General features: G+C 38.0%; 3 protein-coding genes across 3 annotated transcripts; 2 read left to right on the top strand and 1 right to left on the bottom strand.

The window, feature by feature from the left end:
- Positions 1-999: 999 nt before the first annotated feature.
- LOC306768600 (lysosomal membrane ascorbate-dependent ferrireductase CYB561A3-like) lies at positions 1000-4461 on the top strand (the record flags this gene model as incomplete). Its single annotated transcript, XM_079257008.1, has 5 exons — positions 1000-1186; positions 3428-3636; positions 3732-3886; positions 4063-4216; positions 4435-4461. 5 exons carry the CDS (start codon positions 1000-1002, stop codon positions 4459-4461), a joined length of 732 nt encoding a protein of 243 aa, XP_079113134.1.
- Positions 4462-7008: 2547 nt separating this feature from the next.
- trappc13 (trafficking protein particle complex subunit 13) lies at positions 7009-17204 on the top strand. Its single transcript, XM_079256270.1, has 13 exons — positions 7009-7129; positions 8241-8309; positions 11379-11478; positions 11561-11645; positions 11735-11862; positions 11950-12022; positions 12253-12297; positions 12602-12619; positions 16116-16249; positions 16329-16527; positions 16615-16715; positions 16804-16951; positions 17029-17204. The coding sequence occupies exons 1-13, from the start codon at positions 7084-7086 to the stop codon at positions 17134-17136; spliced, it is 1254 nt and encodes a 417-aa protein (XP_079112396.1). The 5' UTR covers positions 7009-7083; the 3' UTR covers positions 17137-17204.
- A 2338-nt stretch (positions 17205-19542) lies between these two features.
- Positions 19543-24724, bottom strand: sgtb (small glutamine rich tetratricopeptide repeat co-chaperone beta; the record flags this gene model as incomplete). Its single annotated transcript, XM_079257123.1, has 11 exons — positions 19543-19584; positions 19671-19791; positions 21222-21305; positions 21408-21445; positions 21832-21894; positions 22031-22169; positions 22244-22348; positions 22459-22558; positions 24104-24179; positions 24363-24466; positions 24625-24724. The coding sequence occupies 10 exons, from the start codon at positions 24722-24724 to the stop codon at positions 19680-19682; spliced, it is 921 nt and encodes a 306-aa protein (XP_079113249.1). The 3' UTR covers positions 19543-19584; positions 19671-19679.
- Between the last annotated feature and the right edge of the window lie 1620 nt (positions 24725-26344).

The following is a 26344-nucleotide window of genomic DNA, read 5'->3' as shown; positions in this document are numbered from 1 at the left end:
TGTTGACTAGTCCCAGAGGTTTTATTACATCAAATCATTTCAATGTAGACATTGATTAATAATCCACAATTGTTACTTTGTGCATCCTTTGGTTCTAATTCAGCAAATTTTGAAACATTTAATTTTTTTTTATGAGGTTTATTAAATTTTTCTCGATTTATTCAAACAGTGAAAGTCAATTTAAAATGTTTTATGTCCAACTTTTTTTTTTAATGGTTTTACTTTGCATGATTTCCAACCATCAAATGTTTATTATACTGAATGTTACAGAAGATCATTCCTGCCAGCAGGAACAAGACTTCCTCAAGTTAATTATTATCTACTACAATATTGAATTTCCCTTTGGGGATTAACTAAGTGTTTTTCATTTAATTTTCATTTAATTTCATTTCATGTAACTTGACAAAGTAAAGAGTTTTCTGCGATTTTTCACATGACAGACGGTGTAACTGATGCGCCTCACTGATCGGAATAACGCTGGGAAAACTTTGCTTTCATCTTAGTCACAAGCTGCTTCACAACAAACCCCTTGGAGCTCATCCCTCCATCCCTCCCCTCCTCCACCATCTTATTTAACAACAAAAACTGATGAAATCTGTCTCCAAAAGTAACGCACACAAAGCAAAGAGGGAAAAACATCTCTGGATACGAGAGTGGATTCACATGAGGGAGAAAAACAGCCAACTTGTGAGTAAAGATTATAAATAGTTTGTTTCTTTGACTGTCAAACATCTTTTACAGAACAATATCAGCTTTTCATTAATGATATTATTCCCTGCATATTCTTTTTCTCTAGAAATATTTAACTGAACCAAAACAAGTTCTAATATGAGGAAAAAACATGACTTCTCTTAAGTTTTGAATAGAATATAAAGAGGTACAATATTGCTGCTTAAACCAGTGAAACACTTTAATCACCTTTATGCTCAGTTGAATTATGCAGGACGTCTGAATGACTGTTTTGATGCATTCACCTGTGTCTCTCCCAACTATCCAGATATGATGCCATCTGTATGTTTCTATGTCACCTATGGGCTGTGCCTGTGTGTGGGCCTGCTCTGTGTGCTGTTTGTTAGCTGCTGGTGCTCCCAGTGGAGAGGCGGCTTCGCTTGGGACGGCTCCAACCTGCAGTTCAACTGGCATCCCGTCCTCATGGTGTCAGGCCTGCTGGTTGTGTACGGCATCGGTGAGCTGACATGTTGACATAACAGGGCAATGTGTCATGTTTTGGTTTAGTTTCATGCAGAATTGATGTATTTTTTTCCCCTCCTGTTTCAGTCTGATTTAGAATGTGTTCGTTTCTGCTACTCTTGTTTGCTCCACATGTTTTTAACTTTTGTGGATTTCCCCACGGCGCTGCTCCTGCCGTCCACCTGGATGTAATAAGTCCTTAATCCCTTTGTAGAGAAGCTTCTCAACTTTTTGTTTTTCTTTGCCACATTGTTTAAGTTCCTGAGTGATTAGTGTTGGAATCATCCATCCACATGCGCTCCAGCCGAGAGCTGCTTATTCTTGAACTTTTGTTTTTTTGTTGTTGTTTTTTTTATTCTACACTTCTCTTTGTTTTTAGACTCTCTGTCTGTCTGTTTTGTCTGTTCCTGCAGCCTATGACAGGGCCACAATCCTGCAGGGTTTCCATGTATCCCTGCTCCAACACACCTAACTTGTTGGAATAAATCAAGAAGCGACCCTTGAGGACCTACTGACACCTCTGGCTTATGAGCTCAGTAGAGAAATGCTTGACAGATTCCTTGTTTGGATCTTACATGTCTGCCTCTTGTGTTTGTGTCCTCCAACATTAGAAAATCAGCACATATCTTATTCAAATTAGGATTCATTCTTCCAGTGTCTCTTTCCATTGAAACCAAGTTTACACAACAGAGAGTTTTTATTTAACATTATGATTCTACAGGATTTGATGCGCTGCTGCAATATGTGGACGTGTGCATTCCTTATGTAATCCGTCTCATAACAAGCCACGACACAACTTTTCAGCATGAAAATCAGTTGTTTTACCACAATAAGCATCGTTCATCCTGTGAAAACAGCTGGTTCATGTGATGCTTCCAACATATGAGACTTGAACCCCGGTGAGAACATCGCTTTTTAACTTTTTAATTTTAACTGTAAACTTTTCATTTCTCAAATGTGGACATTTGCCTTGAACTAAACATGGACTGAGTGGCCTCCAATTTTAAGATAATTATTTCATTGAAATTGAGCCAAATTTGCCATATTCTTTTTTCTTTATCTTCTCTTTTTAATCTATCTCCTTTGCACATGTTTTCTTTCTGTAAAGTGTGGAAATATTTTGCTTCAAATGTTTGAATTGAATCAAGCTTTTTTTTTTAAGTTTTTTTTTTTATAATAAAAAACAAACAAAAACTAAAAAGAAAAAAGGGAAAAAAAGAAAAAAGGAAGATCAATAATTTTTATTTACATAAGATAATTTCACTGATTTAATCTGATGTTATTTATAGAGCAAAGTTTGCAACTAAAAGTGTTTCCAAGAAATAACAACAGAAAAAGAAAAACTGAAACTGTTTTGTCAGTCTCTCTCACACACCCACAGACTGAAATCACGTTTAAAACCAAAGAAGTGGGATCATAACTAAAAACAAGGTTAATACGGCTGATTCAAACAGACTAAATAGGTTTTTTAAAAACATTTAAAATCACTAAAAGTCAGAAAATAAACAAAGTAACATCAAATTAAATAAAATTAAATCCTAATATAACATAATAATACGTATATAAGTAAGAATTATAAGTATAACTAATAACTATAATAAGTAATAATAAATATAAATAAGAACAAAAATAATTAAGCATTTTATAATAATTTTAAAAAGCTCTTAAAATAGAATAAAACTCTATTACAAACACTTTCAAAAGCAAAACAGCAAAGTTTAAAAGGTGAGTTTCTAGTTTTAGGTTCAGAACAATAAATGTTTTCTGTTGTTTTCAGGTCTTCAGAAAAGTTGGTTTGCGAATGTGAAACCTGATTTCACTTCTCACTTCTCGCTTCCAACAGACTCATCGTATAAAAGCAGTTCAGATAAATACTCTGGACGAATGATGTTCAGATCTTTATCAACCAGTAAAGGAATCTCTTCTGAAACCGACAGGAAGCAGAGAAAACCAGCGTGCATGTGCTCTCTTTCGGGTCCGACCCACAACCCACAGCTGCATCCTGAAAACTAAAATCTGGATCAAAATGACACCAATTCTTCTTTTCTATAAATGCATAAGCATGATTATACGTGTACTATCTCTTTCTGAAATGATGAGCTTTATTCTTTTTGTATGTCTGAAATCTATTCGTTGACTTTCCAGTACAACCAGTACACCCAGTATATCCAGGAACACCAATAATATCAGACTGAGACTTCATGAAAAACTACTGTTTATGTTCATTTGTGTGCAGCGGCTGTGATATATCGTGTACCGTTCACCTGGGAACAGAGGAAGTACCCCTGGAAACTGGTGCATGCTGGGTTGATGCTACTGGCTCTTCTTCTGTCCATCCTGGGCTTGTGGGCCGTGTTTGACTTCCACAGAGCTGCAGAAATCCCTGACATGTACTCTCTGCACAGCTGGGTGGGCATCTGCACTGTGGTCATGTTTGCATTTCAGGTACATACAGTCCCCATCATGTACTTATTGTATTTGAGGTTTATGTAGACTTAAGAAGCTGTTAGTAATCCTCAACACATCCATGTTTTGGATAGTGGGTCCTCGGCTTGGCTGGCTTCTTGTTGCCTTGTTCTCCTCCATGGTTCCGGGCTATGTTGAAACCTGTCCATGTTTGTGTGGGGGGAGCTATTTTAATCCTGAGTGTGACCTCCTGCATCAGTGGGATCAATGAGGAACTGTTCTTTTCTCTGTAAGTACTCAAATATCCAGCAGATGGCGACATTGCATCTTTCTTTATACATGACAGCAGCTGTGATGCAACATAAAGATCTGTGCTGTCGGTTTGATGGGAATTGCAATGCCAAAACAGTTTGTCATGAGAGAGAATAAATAAATCTTTTAACCAAATGTCTCCATCTGCTGCAGTAATGGAGCCACTGGAGAAGTTTATGATTCATTGCCCCTGGAAGCCAAGTTTGCAAATGTTCTTGGGATCCTTATTGTGGCTTTTGGTTTGATTGTCTTTGCAATCTTATCCAGAAGACCGTGGCAGCACCCAGAAGCAAATGAAAGTGCTTATGTGAGTATTTCTTTATAGTTGATCAATACCATCAAAACATATGGTGGCCTGTTTTTCTGCTTTAAATCCAGGATGTTGGGTTGACTGTGGGAGTTTGCTTTTCCTTTAATATTCAGACATTTTTCATTTATACTGTTTGAGTTTTACATTTATTACTGCTGCTTTCTGTATTTTATTGTCTTCATGCTACATTAATCTTGATGTCATTTAAATTGCAGCCTCTGCTCAGTCAGGATTGCACGTGACAAGCAGATGCAAGGAACCTGGAGTTTTCAGATGTTCTGCACAACCCATTAAAAGTTGCTGCAAAAATCAGTGGTTACAGAGGATAGATAATATATCTTATTGTTGTTTTATATTGGACTTAACCTTGCAAGGTGATATGTTTTTGTATAAAGCAACAAGACAAATCTTATTCTAATTCAGCTTTAAATTCTGCATTTCAGTGTATTTACTTACACTGCTCAAAAAATAAAGGGAACATTAAAGTAACACATTGTAGATCTGAATGAATGAAACATTTTTATTAAATACTTTGTTCTTTCTATTGTTGAATGTGCTGACAACCAAATCACACAAAAATGATCAATGAAAATCAAATGTATTAACCCATGTGTAAGTCTGAATTTGGAGTTTTACTCAAAATTAAAGTGGAAAAACACACTGGTGCATCAAAGTTGGCTGATCCAACTTTGATGTAATGTCCTTTAAACAAGTCAAAATGAGGCTCAGTAGTGTGTGTGGCCTTAACGTGCCTGTATGACCTCTCTACAACATCTGGGCATGCTCCTGATGAGGCGGTGGATGTTCTCCTGAGGGATCTCTTCCCAGACCTAGACTAAAGCATCCACCAACTCCTGGACAGTCTGTGGTGCAACTTGGCGTTGGTGGATGGAGCGAGACATGATGTCCCAGATGTGCTCAATTGGATTCAGGTCTGGGGAACGGACGGGCCGGTCCATAACATCAGTGCCTTCGTGTTGCAGGAACTGCTGACACACTCCAGCCACACGAGGTCTAGCATTGTCTTGTATTAGGAGGAACCCAGGGCCAACCACATCAGCATGTGGTCCCACAAGGGGTCTGAGGATCTCATCTCGGTACCTAATGGCAGTCAGGCTACCTCTGGCGAGCACATGGAGGGCTGTGCGGCCCTCCAAAGAAATGCCACCCCACACCATTACTGACCCTCTGCCAAACCAATCATGCTGGAGGATGTTGCAGGCAGCAGAACGTTCTCCATGGTGTCTCCAGACTCTGTCACGTCTGTCACATGTACTCAGTGTGAACCTGCTTTCATCTGTGAAGAGCACAGGGCACCAGTGGTGAATTTGCCAATCTTGGTGTTCTCTGGCAAATGCCAAACGTCCTGCATGGTGTTGGACTGTAAGCACAACCCCCACCTGTGGACGTCGGGCCCTCATACCACCCTCATGGAGTCTGTTTCTGACTGTTGGAGCAGACACATGCACATTTGTGACCTGCTGGAGCTCATTTTGCAGAGCTCTGGCTGTGCTCCTCCTGTTCCTCCTTGCACAAAGAAGGAGGTAACGGTCCTGCTACTGGGTTGTTGCCCTCCTACAGCCTCCTCCACGTCTCCTGATGTACTGGCCTGTCTCCTGGTAGCGCCTCCATGCTCTGGACACTACGCTGACAGACACAGCAAGCCTTCTTGCCACAGCTGGCATTGATGTGCCATCCTGGATGAGCTGCACTACCTGAGCCACTTGTGTGGGTTGTAGACTCCGTCTCATGCTACCACTAGAGTGAAAGCACCGCCAGCATTCAAAAGTGATCAAAACATCAGTCAGAAAGCATCAGAACTAAGAAGTGGTCTGTGGTCACCACCTGCAGAACCACTCCTTTATTGGATGTGTCTTGCTAATTGCCCATTATTTCCACATGTTGTCTATTCCATTTGCACAACAGCATGTGAAATTGATTTTCAGTCAGTGTTGCTGCCTAAGTGGACAGTTTGATTTCATATAAGTATGCTTGACTTGGAGTTACATTGTGTTGTTCAGGTGTTCCCTTTATTTTTTTTTTAGCACTTTATAATTTTGTCACTTTTTCATTGCTTGTATACTTTTTCCTTCCAAAAAGTAATTTAAACCAATCTTTGGTGTTTTTACTCCTCAAAATTTAGTGTGTACTGGATGGAAAGTACAAGATTGTGTTATTGTGAATGTGACATTTATAGTCTCTCTGACACACCTTTCTTTCTGTTTTAAATAAAACACTCAAATATGAATCTGTTATCTTTCTTTACCACTTTTCAGACATTTATGTAAAACACAACAATAAAAGGTGGGCTCTTGGCAACATATTTAATAATGTCTCTGGATTTCTTTGGTAAACTTCTCAGACAATTCTGCAGCGTTAATTTAATGTAATAAAAATCATCACCAGAAGATGTCAGTAAAAAGCTGAAATTGATTGCACATCAAAATACTGTGTGAATGACAACAATGTTGACAGTTTTATCCTATTGGAAATAAAATACAATGTCACGAAACTAATTTTAAAACTATGTGAAACTTTGTTCAGATATATATATATATATATATATATATATATATATATATATATATATATATATATATATATATATATATATATATATATATATTATTTATTTGACATGAGTTCTGATTTAGAAAGAAAGAAGCATTATTGCAGTATTTATTCATTGTAGCGCCCATCCAGAACAATAGGGAGCAGTAATGGGGCCTGTAGCTTCGTGTGAGACCAGTTTAGATGATGAAGAAGAAGAAATGTGTTTCCTGTTGGGTCAAAGTTCATTAGCTAGCCTTACAAACAAACAAGTAGTTATCCTAAAGGCTAGTTGGGCTCTTTCCGCTGTCAGAATGGATGTAAATCAGACGAAACAAGAACATTTACTTGCTTTAAAGGGTATTTATGTTTCACTATAACACATCATATCCCTAAGAGTTTTACAGAAAATTCGGCATAGTTTCGTATGTAGCAGCTAGCTGTCGCTGCTGTGAGATGCTAAGTGTGCTAACTACCAAACCACCATGTCCAGATGTTTGTTTATAACCAAGACTTTTGGTCACCGGTGTGACTGTAGACTGCCTTTCTTCTACAGATATAAAACACACTGTCTAACAACGTGGTTTGTCTGTGAATGCCATAGTATTTTATATAATAAGGTGTTATTTCTGCTTTCCCAACGAGATTAGCTTAAAAGGTTCACGTTGGTGTCTGTGGCTAGTTGCTGAATATTTTTTGTTTGTTTCAGAAATAATTTTGTTTTTCATCTATCTGAAAGTTTGTTTGACATTGTGTGAAACAGATTAAACTACTGACAGAAAAAGAAATTCTTACTTGGTTACAAGATCAACAGCCTTTGATATATAAAAGTCCTAGAATAATAAAATGAACATTATGTTCCCCTTTTTAGGCTTTTGCTATATAAAAGTCCCAGAACAATAAAATTAACATTTATGTTCCCTTTTTTAGATGTGTGTCTAGTACACAGCTCCTTGTTGAGCTGCATGATGTTACTGTCGTGCATCTCTGCTGACATCCAGCATTTTAAGCTGAAGGCAACTTTGAAAATATGACTTGTGGAAAATGCATTAAATCTCATATTGTTCAACCCTGGATGTTTTTTTTAATAATTATGTATAACTTTTTATTAAATGTAAATGTGTGTGTGCGTGCGTGTGTATGTTATACATCTTCTCAAACTCAAGCTAATGCCTCCCTGCAATGCATTACTAAAACTGACATACTGGGTGTGTATTCCTCTAAGAAGGTTCTGTGTAAGTATGTTAGTCTGACTTTTTGATCACATCGACTGACTCTCTTGAACTCTGAGAGTTCAAGAGTTTTCCGAAAAGACCTTTGTGGACCTTTTAGATTTTCCCTGTAATTATGTTATGTTTTTCCAGCTTTTTGTTAAAATGATCATGGAATGAAAGCAAGTTGCAAAGACATGATCACACAAGCAGATGTTGTTGCATGTTTGGTTACTAATCAATGCTGATTTGCTTTACAGTGATGCGATTGACAAAACCGACTCTCTTCACAAACCTGCCTGTGACGTGTGAAGATCGAGATCTTCCAGGTGAGCTAAGTGTAAAATATTAACACCTTGGTAGTATTAAACTTTTGGTATTGAAAACCAAATCAGAAAAAACGTATTTGATTTTTTTTAAAGTGTTTTCTTTTGTTATTCTTCTACAATTGCACATCATGAAAGCATACAGCTGCAGATCGGCTTATCTCTCCTCTCTGCTGTTGCCACTATTAACTTGACTTTAACTAATTATCCATGTCAGAACTTGAATAATTGAGATAACTTATGTTCACATTGATTATTTCAATGCCAAATCGTCAAATGAGGCAACACTGGTTGCATAAGTTCATCTAGTGGTGCTTACTCAGTCATGGCTAAATAGGCTTTAACTTTACCTCCATGTGGGAAACTGGAGCAGATTCTGTAACCCTAAGCAGACCCAAAGAGGGCACCCAAAGACGTAAAATAAAAACATGACTCAGTCACTACTGCTAGTAATAATAGCTTGCTCAAAGTGGGTCTTGTATTAAGAACACTAAATATGAAAACAAACCTAAACAGTGAGGACTTTCTCCTGTGGTTGTTGCATAATTCACAGCTTGTATTAACTTTGCAATTTTGATCACTTTTTTCCAGCTTTATTCAGCTTTCTATTCCATCCATGGATATGTTAGAGAGAGTGAGAAGCACTCTGCCTCAGAACGCTGCTGTAAAACTGGAGATGCACTGATTTTTAGAATAAAATTTAAACTGAGAGGAAGAGCAACCATCAAACGTACGGATAAGAGACTGGTGTCATGTTAAGGACTTTTACAACCCAGTAAACATCTTTAGATATACAATTTCAGCCCAAGGTCACATATTTAGGTCCCATGGCTGGTTAAGTTTTAACTGTTTGTTTTTCAGTTTAGTGGAATGCAGAAGGAGCATGGTACTGGTAACTAAACACCACATAAGCCATAAATCACACTGACACTTCTAGGTAGAATAAATATAGTAGGAAAGTGAAAGCAAACCTTGGAGTGTGTCAGAATGAAGTTGTGCTCCATTTCTTGCCCCTATGTTCCTTTAACTCCTCCACTGACAGCTAAATTTTCTCTCTTTCTGTTGATTTTCATCATAAAGATGGATCCATTAGAAGCATTTTTATTATTATTATTAGATGAGTATGACACAGCTTTGCCATTTTCTCATATTGTTGCCCTTCCACCTGGAATTAAAATTGATATTTTGGGGGGAAGATTTGATTGGTAATGATTTCTGATTTACAGGTAGGAAAGAGGAAGCAGTGGGAGCCAATGAGACAAGCCTGTTTTCTCTTTTCTCTCTCTGCAACATTTGGAAATTGCACATGAGAATAAGTTGATTTTTGGGCCTTATTAAAACCAAAAGAAAAACAGGACACATCATTGTATGTCACACATATGACCAACCAGTATTAAATAACATAAACAGTTTTCTGAGGGGGAAAAAAAATCAAAACATTGTGTGCAGCTGAAAAAAAGTCCCAAAGAAATTTCTCAGTTTTTCTTTCTCATACGACCAACGCAACTGCTTTGCATCTGTTTTGTTTCCATTTAGCATCTCTGTTCATTGCGGGCATGTGTAACATGACCTAAACCGCCACCTGCCAATGACACAGTGCAGCCTAGTTTATTCACTCCAAAGCATGCAAAGCAGGGGTGCCCAAGTTGAGTCCTCGAAATCTACCATCCTGCAACCTTTAGATGCAACCCCTGTCCAGCACAGCTGAGTCAAATAGCTGAATTCCTCTTCTGCATGACGTTCAGCTCTGCAGAGACCTGCTAACGAGCCACTTATTTGATTCAGGTGTGTTGGAGAAGGGTTGCACCTAAAAACAGCAGGATGGTAGATCTCCAGGACCGGACTTGGGCACCCCTGATGTAAAGGAAAAAGCCTGAGACTTTATCTGCTCCACCACTAGATGGAAACTGTGTGATTTAAATGTTGATCCCAGAAAAAGACCTCTTGAAGCATGGCCCAGTTCCTAAAATGCACCAGTAAGAGTGAGGAAGTGCTGCAGGAGAGGATGCTAGATGTGCCCTTTTGGTATCTGAGATGTGCAAAACGGTTGCAGCACATTATTGTGAAGGGAAAATTGATATTTAGTAGAAATGGCTTTGATGCAAATGTTTAGTTGTGGCTTTTCATCTCCTCTTGATTACATCTGAGATGATAAAGGTTAAAATTAGAGATATTCGATACTGGCTTTTTATAACGAAATCTGATATACTGATTTTGTCCAACTTTTAATCTTTTTATGCCGATATCAACTGATACCAATATTTTTGGAGTGAGTTGTCGCAAACAAACAAAAATATCTGGAAAACTATACATGACATTTATTATATACAGACGTAGCTGAAGAGTTTGATATATAATTATGTGCATGTTGTGTAAGATTTATGCCATTACAAAAGTAAAAGCCGATACAGATAATTGCTAATATTGCATTTTAATGTTGATATCAGCATATAGTATCGGCATGCTGTTGTTATTGGACATCTCTAGCTGAGGTAGATGTGAACTGGAGAATTGGAGTTTCACTTCAAAAAGAAAAAAACAAAATATCTCAAATTCACTCTTGCAGTAATTAATTACGTAACCAAATTTAAATAACTTCTGATTTATGCAAATTTTACCTCAAATGTGTGGAAGTGTGGTGTGGTTGAAGACCATAAAGCTGGACACTTTCTCCAAAGAATAAACATCATGAGTGTCTTTAACACTTATGGGCCGTAAGTCAGCACCTTGAAGTGTGTGCATGTACAAGTGTTTTAATGTATGAAAAGGGTTTTATAAATAAAATAAAATAAATTTTGATGAAGCAAGTGTTCTGCAGATTTAAAGAGTGTAAAAGCAAACAAGTGCACCAAAAATTCCCACACCAATCTTATGATTGCACGGGGAGAAAAACATTCAAAACAAGTTAAGCACAAACAAAGCAAGAAGGGAACCCCTTCCAGCTACCAAGAGCCTCTCAAATGCACAGTTATTGCAGGTTTGCTTACTTCTCCAGCTTCTGCGATGCTCTCTGCGTAACCAGGATGTTAAACTAATAAGAACCCTTTTAAACTGGTATTTTTGTCTTCACAGGGGATTTATTTGGTCAGCTTATGAGGGAGGATCCTTCCACCATTAAAGGAGCAGAGACGCTAATGCTCGGGGAGATGCTTACGTTACCGCAGAACTTTGGGTATTTAAACTCTTTTGGTTGCACTTTAAGTCCAACAGCAAGGATCACTTTTATGTTTTATCTTGACTTCTTTCCTAAACAGAAATATTTTCCTTGGTGAGACCTTTTCCAGTTACATAAGCGTGCACAACGACAGCAACCAGATCGTAAAAGACATTCTTGTGAAGGTATTTCAGAGAGGAAAAACAACTTAAATATCCTTTTCCCTGCTGTTTGCTCGTAAGTCTGAAGTGCTTTGTGACATGATCCCCGTCAGGCTGATCTCCAGACGAGCTCGCAGAGGCTCAACCTCTCTGCGTCCAACTCCGCTGTGGCAGAGCTCAAACCTGAATGCTGCATCGATGATGTCATCCACCATGAAGTCAAAGAAATAGGAACACACATGTGAGTTTATTTTCAGAATAAACTATTCCGATTCAGACCTTTCATTTTCCCGTTTTGACATGTCGCCTCCTGGTTTCCCACTTCCAGATTAGTTTGCGCGGTCAGTTACACCACTCAGTACGGGGAGAAGCTCTATTTTCGGAAGTTCTTCAAATTCCAGGTGAGAGACGTTGCAAGCGTTCTGATCAGCTGACTTGGAGTCGGCTCGAGAAATGCCACACACCTACAACAGAGTGAATCCAGTCACCCTTATGTGGGATCTGCAAACGGGAGCTTCCATCGCTTCCTATCGGGATAGATTTCATTCGCAACATCGTGCAGATTTCCGTGTATGTTTATATGGAGGGAGAGAAAACGCCAGCGTTCAGCTTTCAATCTATTTTTAATCAGGTTCTGAAGCCCCTGGATGTGAAGACAAAGTTCTACAACGCGGAGGTAAGTTTCACTCAGCATCATGTAAAGAGCAAACTGTTTAGTCTGGACGTCACATGCTTCATCTCCAGATGCTACTAGAAGCAGTTAGCATTAGCTATGGCCTCCTGGAAAACCCTTGCACTCCCAGAGATCAGGGGTTTTCCTAAGTAGAAGCAATAAGCTTTATTATTTAACTTTTTTTTTCTCATTTTCATGTCAGCTTTTTTTTTTATATATATATTTGACTGCAGATATTCATTGTCATCAACTTTTGCATGTAACTTCATTTGTTCATTATGTCTTGTATTTTATTTCCCCCCATTAGAGTGACCTCAGTTCTGTGGTAATTCTTTCTTCTGTTCTCATGGCTCAATGTTAGCTTCTCTTCATCCCTCTTTTTTTCCGGTGCAGCAGACTGTCTTTCTGAGCTCAGAGAAAGGTGCAAAAATAAAAAAATTTTTAAAAAATAGGAGGAAACGCCAGACCATTAAAGACACTCGCTAACTCTATAAAGAGAAAATGGACTTCCATCTTTTGTTTTTGCCCTTTTCTTTGAATGCTCGCGCTTTCCTGCAAACTCATCCTACACAAGGTTTTGTTACTTTTTAATTCCAGTTTGTGGTGTTAAATTGCGGTGGGCGGGGTGGCTTTAATAATGTTCATGAAATCATTGGGAAATTTGCTAAATTTGTCTGGATTTGTCTTGATTGTAAAGAATAAAATCATTTTGTTCGGCATTTTAACAGTGTTTTAGGGCTTATCTAACTGGCCAATTACAGCCTTATTTTCTGTGATTTCACAACCAAAATTAAGCATCATGTTCCAATCATTTGACCTTTTAAGTTAAGCTAACGTAACAGAAATGTCAGATTTCTTTCCGTTATGATGGGAGGTCTGGTGGGAATGGCTTTGCATGGAGCTGAGGTGCTAAGCTCTGTGATTTGATATTAACTATATTCAAATTTTCAGTTTCCAGATATGATATAATGAGTTGCAGGCATGAACTAATCTCTGCTTTTTTCTCATTGAATTTCACTGTAAAGTGGAGGTTGCACAGAGACGGTGACTGTTGTTCTCTCAAAGCATCAACTACTTGCCTCCAGAAAGAGAAAAATCACTGTATTTGAATATGCAGGCCCCAAATACTAGTCTTATTAAATCAAATCAAACTTTATTTATACAGCACTTTTCATACACATGCACTTCAAAATGCTTAACAACATAAAAACACATTTACATACATGCACAGGCAACCACACACACAGCACAAACACACACAACTCCTCATTTCCCTTGACCGTTTGTACCAAAATCAAACAAAACTTTCTTCAGCATTCTGTGTCTGGCTTGGTGAGTGTATCGTCATAAAGAAGGTTATACATCTTTTGTAGTGAGTTATCAAAGGCTACTTTTCTTTGATTTTTTTTCTACTTAAACATGAGAAAACATTCTTCTTAAACCTTAGAATTCATCAAAGGATGAAGATAGATTTTGTTTTCTTTTTAGTAAAATTTCCACCAGAAAATATGCTAAAACTTTTTGTGTTCAGGTCCAAAGTTCTCCAAAGGTCTATTTAGCGTTAGTAAATGACTGTTATAATCTGTTTTGTAAATAACATCTTTTTTTTTATGACTATATTTATTACAATACTGAGGTTCTAAGTAGTTCTAAGCTGTATCTTTTGATATAGCGTCACTAGTTTGTGGGACTTTTTACAGATTATTTTAGGCGTAACTCTTTTATCGCAAAGACAGCTTGGAAACTGAAGATAATATTTGAAAGAAATGCTTAGAAATTTATAAAAGTAAATTAACTCCTTAAAGCCGGCCCATTAAAAATGGCCCAATTATTTCTTAACTATAGGGTCTTTATTATTTGGCCTTTGACAAAATGTAATAATAACATTAACAATTTTTGGTTGGATATTAACCGTTTATTACTACGTGATTTATCATCTGCTTCCTGGTATCTGGCGAGTATCAGGTTGTGTTCAACAGGATTTTTACCATGAAATGATGCAGAACGTCTCAAACTGTAAGTATCAAACATATCAGAGTGGCCTCTAAAGGGTTAAATAAAATAAGACTAAGGGAAATAGTTTTACCTCTTAGGATGAATTTATTTCCAATTATATAAAAGCAAAAAAATTATAGGTGAAAAAAGTAAACCAATGGGGTTAAAGAGAATTAAATAGAAATGAACAAATTTGAGATTAATTAGTACAGATAATAAATCATATTAAAATAAATGTATAAAGATGAATTAATTAAAACAGATATGATCAATTTCTTGATTAAAGAGAAATAAAGCAAGTGAAGACCAGACATGGATTGTTGGGAATTTGCCACAACCAACTTCAAGTTATTATGAAATTAGTCTTTTTTTTTTTTTTTTAATTGAAAGAGCGTCAATTTTGCATTAAGCCAGTAAAATATGAAAACACATCATCCTCACTAAATCCTAGCATCATTATCCTCATCATCTTCACCATCATTACATATGATAAGCTACTATAATCATGTGACATAAAGGGCAGTAACAGACACAAATAAATAGAAATAAATTAATGAAGCAGACATGAATGAAAACTACATATTCCATTTGCATGTCCGAAAAAGGAGTTTGAGGAAGTAAAAACTTGGATTATCCTACCCCTTCCTAACAAATCCTTCAGGTCTGAGGGTCTTTACCTGTGGAGGTGACAGCAACGTCTACAACACCACCGATGTGGGATTTCCAAAGACTTGATTCCCCGATTTATAGATTAAAAATACAAGTCAAAGATCATGAACTTTAAACACATGTGAATAGACACTTATTCCCACCCCTGCTTGGAGGATAGCTCTGCAACACACCACTGTTAAATCAAGATGTCTGACCACATTCCCATCTCTCACAGTTGAACCCCATCATGTGTTTGTATACAATAATGCAATACAACTTTATTTATAAAGCACTTTAAAAACAACAATGTTGACCAAAGTGCCACATTTTGTGGGGTAAAAAAACAGAATAAATAACATACATGTGGTGGGATAATGCTCTTCATTGCCAAAGCTTTAACTTTCACGCGTTTGAACCATTTTTACACATCATGTTGGTGGTTACTGATCTATAGCTGCTGTGCAAAGCAAAGAAAATCCCTACTTTGATTTCTTTAGTTAGGAACCAGCATTAAAAGACTTGATGCATGAGAGACCAATGTGAAAAACCTGGAGATACTCAGTCAGCCTTTGTTCAGCCTCTACTGTGTTCTGCACCTGCACTAACGTATCCTCAAAGGTACACTGAGCACACCTGATAGACTAATGAATGTTGAAATGACTCACTGCACCTGAAGAGAAAGGATAAGTTCACATGTCGATGCTGCTTGGAGAGGTTTCTCCTCCGGTCTGTGCCGGCCGTGAGCAGAGATCTTCCTAATAATTCTCCACAAAAGTCATCGTTCTTGTCTCGTGCAGAAGCACATGATGCCGAGCATCAGCAGCTTGAGTAAGAGTTTTCTTTTTGTTTTGTACTTCATGCTGCTGAGGCTTCATTCGCTTTGGCACAACTGGAACTTTGGGTTTTGTCTTGTTAGGAAAGTCGTCATGGCCAGTAAAGAGGATTACAGTGACCCGTAAAATGCTCTAATGGGCATGTGGGTCCTGTTTATGGAAAAAAAAGATGAAAAAAAAAAGTGAATTTATCCTTTTGCAGTTGTGGAATATTCCACAAGTCTAACCTTTTAATAGCTTATAATGAAGTAAATGCGTTGCTCAGTTCACCTAGGAGATCATGTAATTGTACATTGTGGTTAACGGGATATATTAGCGTGACCCCTGACCTCTCCGTCCCAGACAGATGAAGTGTTTCTGGAGGCTCAGATCCAGAATATCACCACTTCACCAATGTTCATGGAGAAAGTGTCTCTGGAGCCTTCAATGATGTACAACGTCACGGAGCTCAACACAGTCGCGTGTGGAGATGAAGGGTAACAGCACTTATTGCTTCTCGCTGACTACCAACATGGCTTCTCAGTCGTTGCTTAGCTGCAATTCTTCGCCTTGCAGAGAGTCCACGTTTGGGAAAATGTCCTACCTACAGCCCATGGACACGCGGCAGTACTTGTACTGCCTGAAGCCAAAACCGGAGTATGCAGAGAAGGCCGGTGTCATCAAGGGCGTGACGGTTATAGGCAAGCTCGACATTGTATGGAAGACCAATCTTGGAGAGAGAGGACGGTTGCAGACCAGTCAGCTGCAAAGAATGGTATCAGATTACCTTCTTCCTCTGCTGAACACATCCTCCCCCCCCCTTCTACCTTTTTATTTAGTTTTATGCTCGTGTGTCCCTCAGGCTCCCGGTTATGGAGACATTAGACTGTCGTTGGAGATGATCCCCGACACTGTAAACCTAGAAGAACCATTTGACATAATTTGTAAAATCACCAACTGCAGGTGCAACCCCCACTCACATGAAAAGCTTGGATCCCAGGTAGCATGGTGTCCGAATGGCATTAACTTCCAGCTCCTACTTATGTTGCAGTGAAAGAACCATGGACCTGGTGCTGGAGATGTGCAACATGAGGTCCATCCATTGGTGTGGTATATCAGGGCGACAGCTGGGGAAACTGAGTCCCGGTGCCTCCCTGTCGCTGCCCCTCACAGTCTTCTCCTCCGTCCAGGGTCTGCAGGTATGATCCCAGCTCTCTGCATCAGCATCTTATTTGCTTTCGTCTTGCAGTCAACCTTCTGCACCTCTTTGTTTCAGAGCATTTCCGGACTGAGACTCACAGACACATTTCTGAAGAGAACATACGAGTATGACGACATTGCACAAGTGTGTGTGGTCTGCCCGTATACGAGCAACGAATGCTAGAAACTTTTACTGCCTTTTTTTTTTTTTTTTTTGGCATTTTAGATATGAATGGACCAACTGTGGAACTGTGCACTTGATATTTCACTCTCTTTTTTTTTTTTGCAACTTAAGGAGATAATACTGTATTTCTAAATGATTTGTGAATAATATAAATCTTTTTCCTTAAATAATTATGTAAATGTGTATAATGTTAATAAATTCAATGTAAACTTTGATTTCTTTTGTTCTTGTTTTTTTTTTTAAAAAAAACAAACATATTTGGCTGGGTTTTTTATTTTATTTTAAACAAACTACTCTAAATTGCAAAGATTTTTGTCAAAGGAGTTTATTCATATGAAGTACTTGCGTACTTGTTTATTTATTTTGTTTCAGAGAAAAACACAAAGGTTTAGAGATCTTCAATATCCATCTTAAAATGAACCCTTTCTTTCTGGTGATATGACTATAAAATGTGTGTGTATGTATAAACAGTCTAAAATGTGTGTGTATGTATAAACAGTCTGACTTGCATGTAAGCTCTATTATTATAGGTAGTATTTGCTGTAGTTGTAATAGTATCTCTTTTATTTTGCCAGGAAGTAAAAACTGTTTAGATTAGAAATCTATTTGCCAAGACAAACAGCAGTTCGGGTCAGCAGCAGTTAACGCAACAATTTACGTACACTTAACACACATTATAAACTCATGCTGACATGAAACATCAGAGGCTGAAGAGCGCAGGTTTAATCCTCATCACGGCCAAATAGGAGCAGATTGTTCAGGCGTAGTTTTTACAACCAGGTGTTTTTGCTTTCAATAACTTCTCATTTACTTTAATTAACTCAGAAGCTATTTTTAAGAAGAGGGAGCTGCATACTTTTATTCCCCGATTCAGGCATGACATTGAGGATAAAGAACAGGATTTGTTCACTTTAATTCCAGGAACTGTGTGAGGAGAGGTAAAATATGATGCTCACATAAAACATTACCAGTCTGATTTCAACCTCTTTTGAGCTGGTTTAATGAGACAAAAACCTGCCTTGTGCTGTTCTGTGGTCAGAAGTCTCAGAACTTTTTTTTAATTAGGTCTAATTTAGACCATTTGATAAGGAACATTAACTTTCTGTTACTAAAACATTCATAAACTGATTATGTGTTAAGTGGGAATTAGAAATAAAGTTATCATTCCTGTATTCTATCAGCAGCAGTCACACAACACTGAAAAATCAGACACGTCTATAATTATGTTAATTCACCAGAAATAAGAGCATTACTCTGTTTAAATATAGATCCCAGAAACAAATGAGATTTTTACTGCACACCACTGAGATCTGAAGAAGAATGTGGGTCTAATATTTTCATTATTAGATCAGAAGTTTGCATGTTCTTTCTCTCCATCCTCCTTCAACTGTGTTTAACACAATTCATTAACTTAAAAAGGAGGCAAAACATGCAATAAGTTAAGTTTTATTATGAACTTTTATAACTACAGTTATCTCGTAATAAAACTACATACTATCAGCCCCTAATTTATTCCTATCTGGTCATTATTAAATCAGGAAAGTCCCATTGAGATATGAAATATCTATTTTTAGGGCATCCTGGTGAAGATGGCAGCAAGTCTCACTAATCACAGACACTATAAAAAAAAAATCACTTGGCATTTTCTCATCATGGCGAGACAAAAGGAAAATACAAACAAGCAATTGGCTTTTCAATTTCAAGACATTTATTGGTATGTATTAGACAAAACCTAGTACTGCCTTCGCATACCTACATGTTTCCATAAAGTATCTGAGCTGAAATACCAGATTTTACAGCATGCAAAATAAACTGTATGAATATGCTGTTATTCAGTAATTAAACCTTCTTAAAGGGGATGGCATTTCTTTCTGCTAAAGTGCTGTAACAACATAACAAACACAGCTTTACACTTACATTGTCTTGATTAAAAAGTTAATTATTACAAAGCAACGATGAGTCCCATGAGTTCAAAGACTGAAACAATTACTGAGAACTCTGACTACAAAAATAGAATAAACAACGTAAACCAGATGTGCATTTGTATGAGAAAGGCTGACAATGCCGGTAGAGTACATTCCTCCCTGACCCTCTCATCCGTCACGACCAGACACGGATCCTCACGGCCGTTTGAGCACATAGAAAACATGATCTCTGCCTGATGTAAGCGCTCCGAGGAAAGGATTCACACATGTTCTGTTAATGAATTCTTGGCTCTTGTTTTTTTTTAATTAGGTGTGTAAGGTATGTTTCATTTCATGTTCCAGTCTCCAGGCCCTCCTGCCTCCACTTCAGGGCCTTTCAGTCACAGTAAGGTGCCTTCAACCCCATCCTTGTCTCTTCATTCCAGCTACGCCGGGGATTTGACTTAAAGAAATGGGTGTGGAGATTGTTATCGCGCCATATGGTGGCTCTTCCTCAGGGGTAGGGGGACAAAATAAAGTGTGGCTGGAAGGAAAATATTTCCCCTTGATGATTAAAAAATGCTTCTATGTTTGTATTTATGTTCAGTTTGTTTGTAAATGTAGGAATACCTGAAGAGATCATGAGTGCTCCTCGGCGCTGCCACTGAACGAGCGGCTCCGGATGTGGTTCCTTAGCTGCTCGATCAACTCGGGGTTCTGCTGCTGGATCTGCTGGGCAAACTGCTGTCCCCTGATACCAAAAGAACATGCTTACTTCCTGCAGTTCTCTTTAGATCAGGTCAAGTTTTTTGTTTTTTTAAATATGCAGAAAACTAATATTTTAAATAGCCATCATGCTGAATTACTTATGTTAAACTATTGAAGTTTTATTTCCCAAAAAGAGTTCAGATTTTAAATTTCTGCTCTTTTATGCTTTGGGACCACGACAGATTTGGACTGGAGGTGGTTTACTACAGTTCTATTATAATGATCCATCCATCCAACCAGCCTCTGCACTGCATGTTCCATTTCATAGCATTTGAGAAGCAGAATACACCCTCGACAGATCTGCCATCTTCTAATAATGATATAACTAATAATAGTTTAAATCTGCTGTTTCTTTACGATTTTATGGCAACAAACTGTTTTAAGTAGTTAAAAGAAATTTTTCCTGTGATGCTTTAAAGCTAAATTAATTTACAATTATATATAAACCAAAAAAAAAAAAAGGGCAGGGTGTGGGGACAATAATATAAACCAAATTAATATTAAATAAATGAATAAAAAATAATATATAATAAAAACCTGAATAACAGTAATTAAAGACAGAGTATGTAAGATTTCAAGGCGATTCTTTCCACCAGCAGGTGGCAAATGCCAGGTCGTGAGCAAAACCACAAAACTGCTACCTCCACAAACGACCACAGGTTGGCAGTAATGAGCAAAACTCACCCCTCACCCCTCCTCTTTGCCAGCTCCAATGAGGGCAGGAATCGCTTGTGAGCTGTAGCTCGGAGCTGCTCTGTAATAAATAGGCTTATACTCCCCCTACTGGTGGGAAAAAAGTACTTTTTTTTTTTTTACTGGTCAGAAAACATTCAAGAAGGGTCTTTGTCATTAATTAAAATTATAATTTAATAACGCATCAAATATGAACAGACTGGAACCTATATGTTTATAAAACTATCTAATTATGATTGTAGTTATTTTTTTTTGTTAATTTATTTTGAAAATATTGAAACTCTTACATACTCTACCTTTAAATAGAAATGAAGAAAATATGATAAATTAATTAAATTTAAAAGACTGGACGCAGTTTGCTGCAAAATTTGTTCATATCCTGTCATGTTTTTGATGGAGATTCAAGTTATTTTCTCTTTATCTCAGGAGAATGTCTCTTTAAAGGTTTATGCATTTCTGGGTCTGTCATGTCAAAATAATAAAATCAGTTTAAAAATATAAAAACATCAGTATCGCTTTGTGGACGATATTTTAACTAATTTCATAGTTAAAGGAATATTTTTAAATAAGGATGTAGTCTTTCTGGAGATATTGTGGATCAGTACCTGCAGCTAGAATAACACTGATAACAGCTAGTCTGCCCTTCAATGTGAATAGATAAAGTAACGGATATAAAAAGATATGTTTAAATGAATAATAACAAAGTCAACTTGAACTTACGCCTCAATCAAGCTGGAGATGTCTGACAGTCCTCCCACTCCTGCTGCAGGACCTCCAACAGCATTAGACATCATTCCTGACATACTGACCACACAGAGACCGCAGGTCAGCCGACAATGAAATTCATTTAAAAGCATAATTGACATGATCTGATCTTAATGGAATCAAGTACACGACTCGACTCACAGCTGTTGCACTTGCTGGTTCTGCATAACGCTTGCAGCCTGTTAAGAGAAATAAGCTGAAATGCACTGTCTCCCACAAACGTTAAAAACAGATTATTTATGACTGATCCCACAGGCAGCTTTATGAGGAAGAGCAGTCCATAACTCATCCCTGTGCAGGTACACAGCTCTCAGATTTAGATATGCCTTGTCACTGCTCCAATAAAACTCTGGCATGCTTGCAGAAGCGTTCTTGACCCGTCAGACGTTCCCATGTGTCATCGTTTAACAAGTCCGGATTTTCCTCCCCCAGACAAGGACGTTTCCATGAGACAATAACTCTGATGGCTAACAGCCTCTCGTGGGCCCAATCTGAAGGTTCCTGAATGACAAATTGTGCTCATCACAAAGCTTTTTATGTGCAGAACACATATGAGGAGTCTTACCATACTGATGAAGGCAGGGTTGTTAATTAAGCTAGCCATGTCGAATCCCAAACCAGCAGCTATCTGTGGTGCACATTAGCAAATAAACAGAAAACAAACATTGCTATAACACATTATGTGGATGTATAATGTTAAATGATAAAAAAAACCAAAAAAAAAAAACCAAACAGCATAAAAAAGCACAACTTGCTTCACTTACCGGGCTGGACGCTTCTTTTTGCTTCTGCTCTGCAATCTTCAGGTTGGATTTGTACGTGTCGTTCTCCGGGTCTAACACCAAAGCTTTCTTGAAGTAAGAAATTGCTTCTGGATACTTGTTCATAGCTGTCAAAGCCAAACTGAAGCCACGAAAAGAAATCTGTTTTAATTCACTTCAAAAAACTCCAACGGAAGGAAATAAAACGAAACTCACCCCATCCTTCCATATGCTTTGCTGTAGGTTGGGTCGATCCCAATGGCTCTTTCACAGTCACCAGTTGCCTCAGTATAATTCCCCAGTTTGCTGTGTGCTGCAGCCCTGCAAAGGGTCCAGTCAGATATTAACACTCCTATCGCTAAGCTCAACGGAAGCACAGAATGAAGCACAACTTGTGACTGAGACTCCATGTTGCTTCGTGTAATAAATACCTGTTGCAGTAATAGACAGCGTTTCTTAGGTCCAGGTCTATGGCCTTTGTGTAGCACTCCACTGCACATCTGTAGTTCTCCTCCTTCATGTGGTTGTTCCCTGGAATTGTTGCGGTCACAAACAGTAGACTGAAGTTTGCAAGGGGCAACTTGAAGCAATTATTTCCTGCTATGTGTCTCACGCTGCAGTGGAGGAATTTTACTGTTTGTTTAAGTTTATTGAAGTTTATTGCTGTTTCCTTTTATATCAGCAAGTGTAAAATAAAAGAAAATGACTATGATGAGCTTCAATTTATTGAAGCTTGCAGTGTTTGTTTCCTGAACAGCTCTCTTATGGTCACACCGCAGCATTTCAGCCAGAGGGAGTCTGGAATCGACTCAGCCAAGTCAACGCCTTCATTCTTCTTCTTTTTCTAGCTATTCTGCTGTAGATATGTCGATGTGTTTGGGATCATTATCCAGTTGCATGAGCCTAATTCCACCCACCTTTAGCTGTCAGACATATGGAATCATATGTCTTTAAAATACCATAACGGGGTGTTTGTGCTGACATGCTGCAATGCCGTGCTTTAAGAAACATCTGCTTTGGTCTGGTTTTTCCAAATGCCATTAGCTTGGCTTACATGGAGGCCTTCTGATCCCATCAAATTGTTCAATCAGAATAAAAATGCATGCATCATGGTAACACTTCTGCTTATCTGAGTGGCATGACTGCAGTGAATTTCCGTCCAGTCAGGAGCATGTTTAAAACATTTCCATGATCCGATCAACAGGAAAAAAAATGTGCATGTCTACACTTTGTTTCTGTGCATGCTTGAACCATGTGGGGGTTAGGTGGGGTGATTCATTTCAGGAAAGATGGCAGCAAATCAGACCAGGATGGATAATGTTTATGTCTGAACCTTCCTAAAGAGTTTGAGATTGTTGAATTAATTCAGAGGTGCCCAAAGTTGGTCCTCGATGGCTGCTGTCCTGAAGGGTTTTTATGTATCTCTGCTCCAACACAATGGCTCTAACAGCCAATAAAGTTCTGCACAGTGACTGATTGATTTTATTCAGGTGTGTTGGAGCAGGGATACATGGAAAACCTGCAGGATTGTGGCCCTCAAGGACCTGACCTGGACAACCCAGATCTAAAGGCTCGATATAATGGCTTGTTCATGCTTGATTTTATCCAATCTTTTTTTTGTTGCCTTCTTTTTTAAACTAACACACACTTTGTATATTAAATATATTTCTATCATAGACACACAACTGATTAGATCCCCGTTATCCAGCATCCATGTAAACATGTCGGCTAGAATGTCAGATGCAGCTTTCCAAACTGAAGCCTGTTCTTTTCAGATACATGGCTTTTTCCTGCAACCTAAACAAGCCAAACATGTTCACCTTTTTTTATTTGTAACTGTCTTGCCTTAACTGTAATACTAAACATGCTAACTGAGGCCTGTGGAGTTTGAGATGTAGCTTTATTTGCAGTTTCTCTGGGGTGAACTGGGACATCCACACCTAAGAGGACTGGAGATTGTTTTGAACATTTTCTTCTTGTGAATAATTTTTCTCGCTGTAGAATTACGGCTTGAAAACGGCCTTATAACCCAGATTTCAGACTATTTAGAATGAATATAAAGTTTGATACCATTACCTTCATTCTTTAGTTGTTCTGCCCGTTCGATGTCTTCCGGAGACGGTGAGGTCTCTGGTAAAGTGAGGTTGTCATTCTATTAAAAACAGAATATTCTTATGAATAGCAGGAACTTGCAACCCAGGCTAATCATAAGTGTAATTTACAAAAACTGCTTCAATAAACCAGTCAGTTTTAGCAACAATTTCACTCTTTCTTGGTCTAAACTTCTGCTACATTTGAATATCATGTGGATTCTGGTCTAGTTTACAATCCTTACCTTGAGCAGAGCATTGAGGAATATCTCTCGAAGCGGCTGCGGCACTGCAAGATGACAATCACTGGAGCTGATCTTGAAGGTGGTCTCCAAACACTGTATCGCGACTAAAGTGGAGAATCAGTGACAATAAAATTGGTTTATTGCCTTTAAAGCAACATTTTAACTAAATCTAAGAGGAGTTCATTTTCGAGCTGGACAGAGCACCTGCTGCAGACTAGTGAGGGACTCTATAAAGTGTTAAGTGCACAGCGAGTCAACCCACCCTCCAGGCTTTCCTGCTCATCAGAATTCAAAGCACCGCAATGTGTTTGATCTCGTAGGAACTGCACAATAGCGAATGCCAGACGTTTCTCCACGGCCATTTTCACCTCGAATCTGCAGGCAGAAATGGGAAAGGACCCACACAATGATGATGTCATTAATAATTCAGGATGTTGTTGTTCATAATAGGTGTAAAGCAACAAACAAGCAACTCAGGGAGAGACGACGCAACTACGTTTTGTTATTTAACTTAGTGGTCAGATGGAAATATGAACAAGGTGCTGCATGAGTGTGAGAAGTGTTTCCCTCCATGTAATATAATAATAATATAAAAATACAGCCAAGTTATTAAATCCATTTAAAATGTTGATGTCAAACTATTTTAATCTTTGGATGCTTCACTGTTATTTGTGTTTATGTTGCACTTTATATGCATTAGAAAGGCTACCGAAAAGCATGTTGTGGTGATGGGACACATGTCCCTGATGTCATTTCTGTTAGAACTACTCCCAGGTTTGGTTTAGAGATTACTTCAGGTTAGATTTGAGTTGCATGTTTTATTCCAAAACAACTATTTTTCTTATTCTCTTCACTGTAGCACCTTTAGTTAACTTGTTTTCAACGCTTTAACCCTTTTGTAGGGCTCAACTTGCTCTGATTGGTCAAAGACAAAGCTGTCAAGTTTAGACATGCATTATTATTAAAGCTACAAATGATGCTTTTCAGGAAGAATAACTTCGTCTGTTGTTGACTTTATAAGTTAGCATGCACAAAAAAGTGGCAAAAACAAGCAAAAAAGAAGCAGCTGCATGGGGACTGGTGGATATGCCCTAAAATAAAGAAAGAAACCGGGTGAAAATGTGAGGAAGAAGAACATGTTCATCTGTTTTCCTGCCAACAAAAACATGACTCATGAGGTGAGGTTATAAACTGCACCTGGTCTGCCATCAGCGTTTACAAAAGCCAAAAAAAATCAGCTGATTTGTCTGCAGAAGAGTCTGAAATGACTATAAAGTTCAGCACATCCAAACATCCAGAAAGAACTACTGTTCAAAATGTTTACGCCTCATCTGCACTCTATGTCAACAACGCATATGCCAACAGACGGAGCGTTCAGTCCGTCTTCTGCATCCTATCTGTGTCAGTTTTCAGCCAGCTTGCAGATGCATAGGCAGATGTAGCAAAAGCAACAGTCCCAACATGGGGCAGTGTGGCACAAGATAGCCTCACGTTGTACCAGTAAAAGGACCAAAACAGAGGAATTCTATGTATTTCATGGACTCCCACCATCTATTGCTCTGCCACTTTATATGTTTCTTTCTGAAAATGTGCATTATCATGATCTCCTCTTCAAAGAAAAAAAACTACAATATTATGCCACAATTTCCATCTGAGATTACGTATTTTTCATTAAGACTTTGACCTTTATTTGTTGTGTTTCTTGTTCAGTTTAGTCATTCATTTAAAGGTTTGAATAAGGTATTAAATCGGAACTTTTTAACCAAATATTACATTAAAAATAATACTCTATGGGAACTTTTTTTTTACCAGCATTTATTTATAGCTGTTAAACTGGATTAAAATTGAAGCTGTGAGCGATACTTAATGAAAAGCCATTTGAGAACTGAAAGAGCAAATCAAGTCAAAAGAGCTGAATTTTTTTAAAGAGCCAAACTTCCCATCGCTACATGGAAATACAGGGCAATAACATTTGACAACAT

Source organism: Telmatherina bonti (genome assembly GCF_933228915.1).
Source record: "Telmatherina bonti genome assembly, chromosome: 17".
Classification (NCBI taxonomy): Eukaryota; Metazoa; Chordata; class Actinopteri; order Atheriniformes; family Telmatherinidae; genus Telmatherina; species Telmatherina bonti.
The sequence above is the reverse complement of the archived record's forward strand: the minus strand, read 5'-3'. Positions and strand labels throughout refer to the sequence as shown.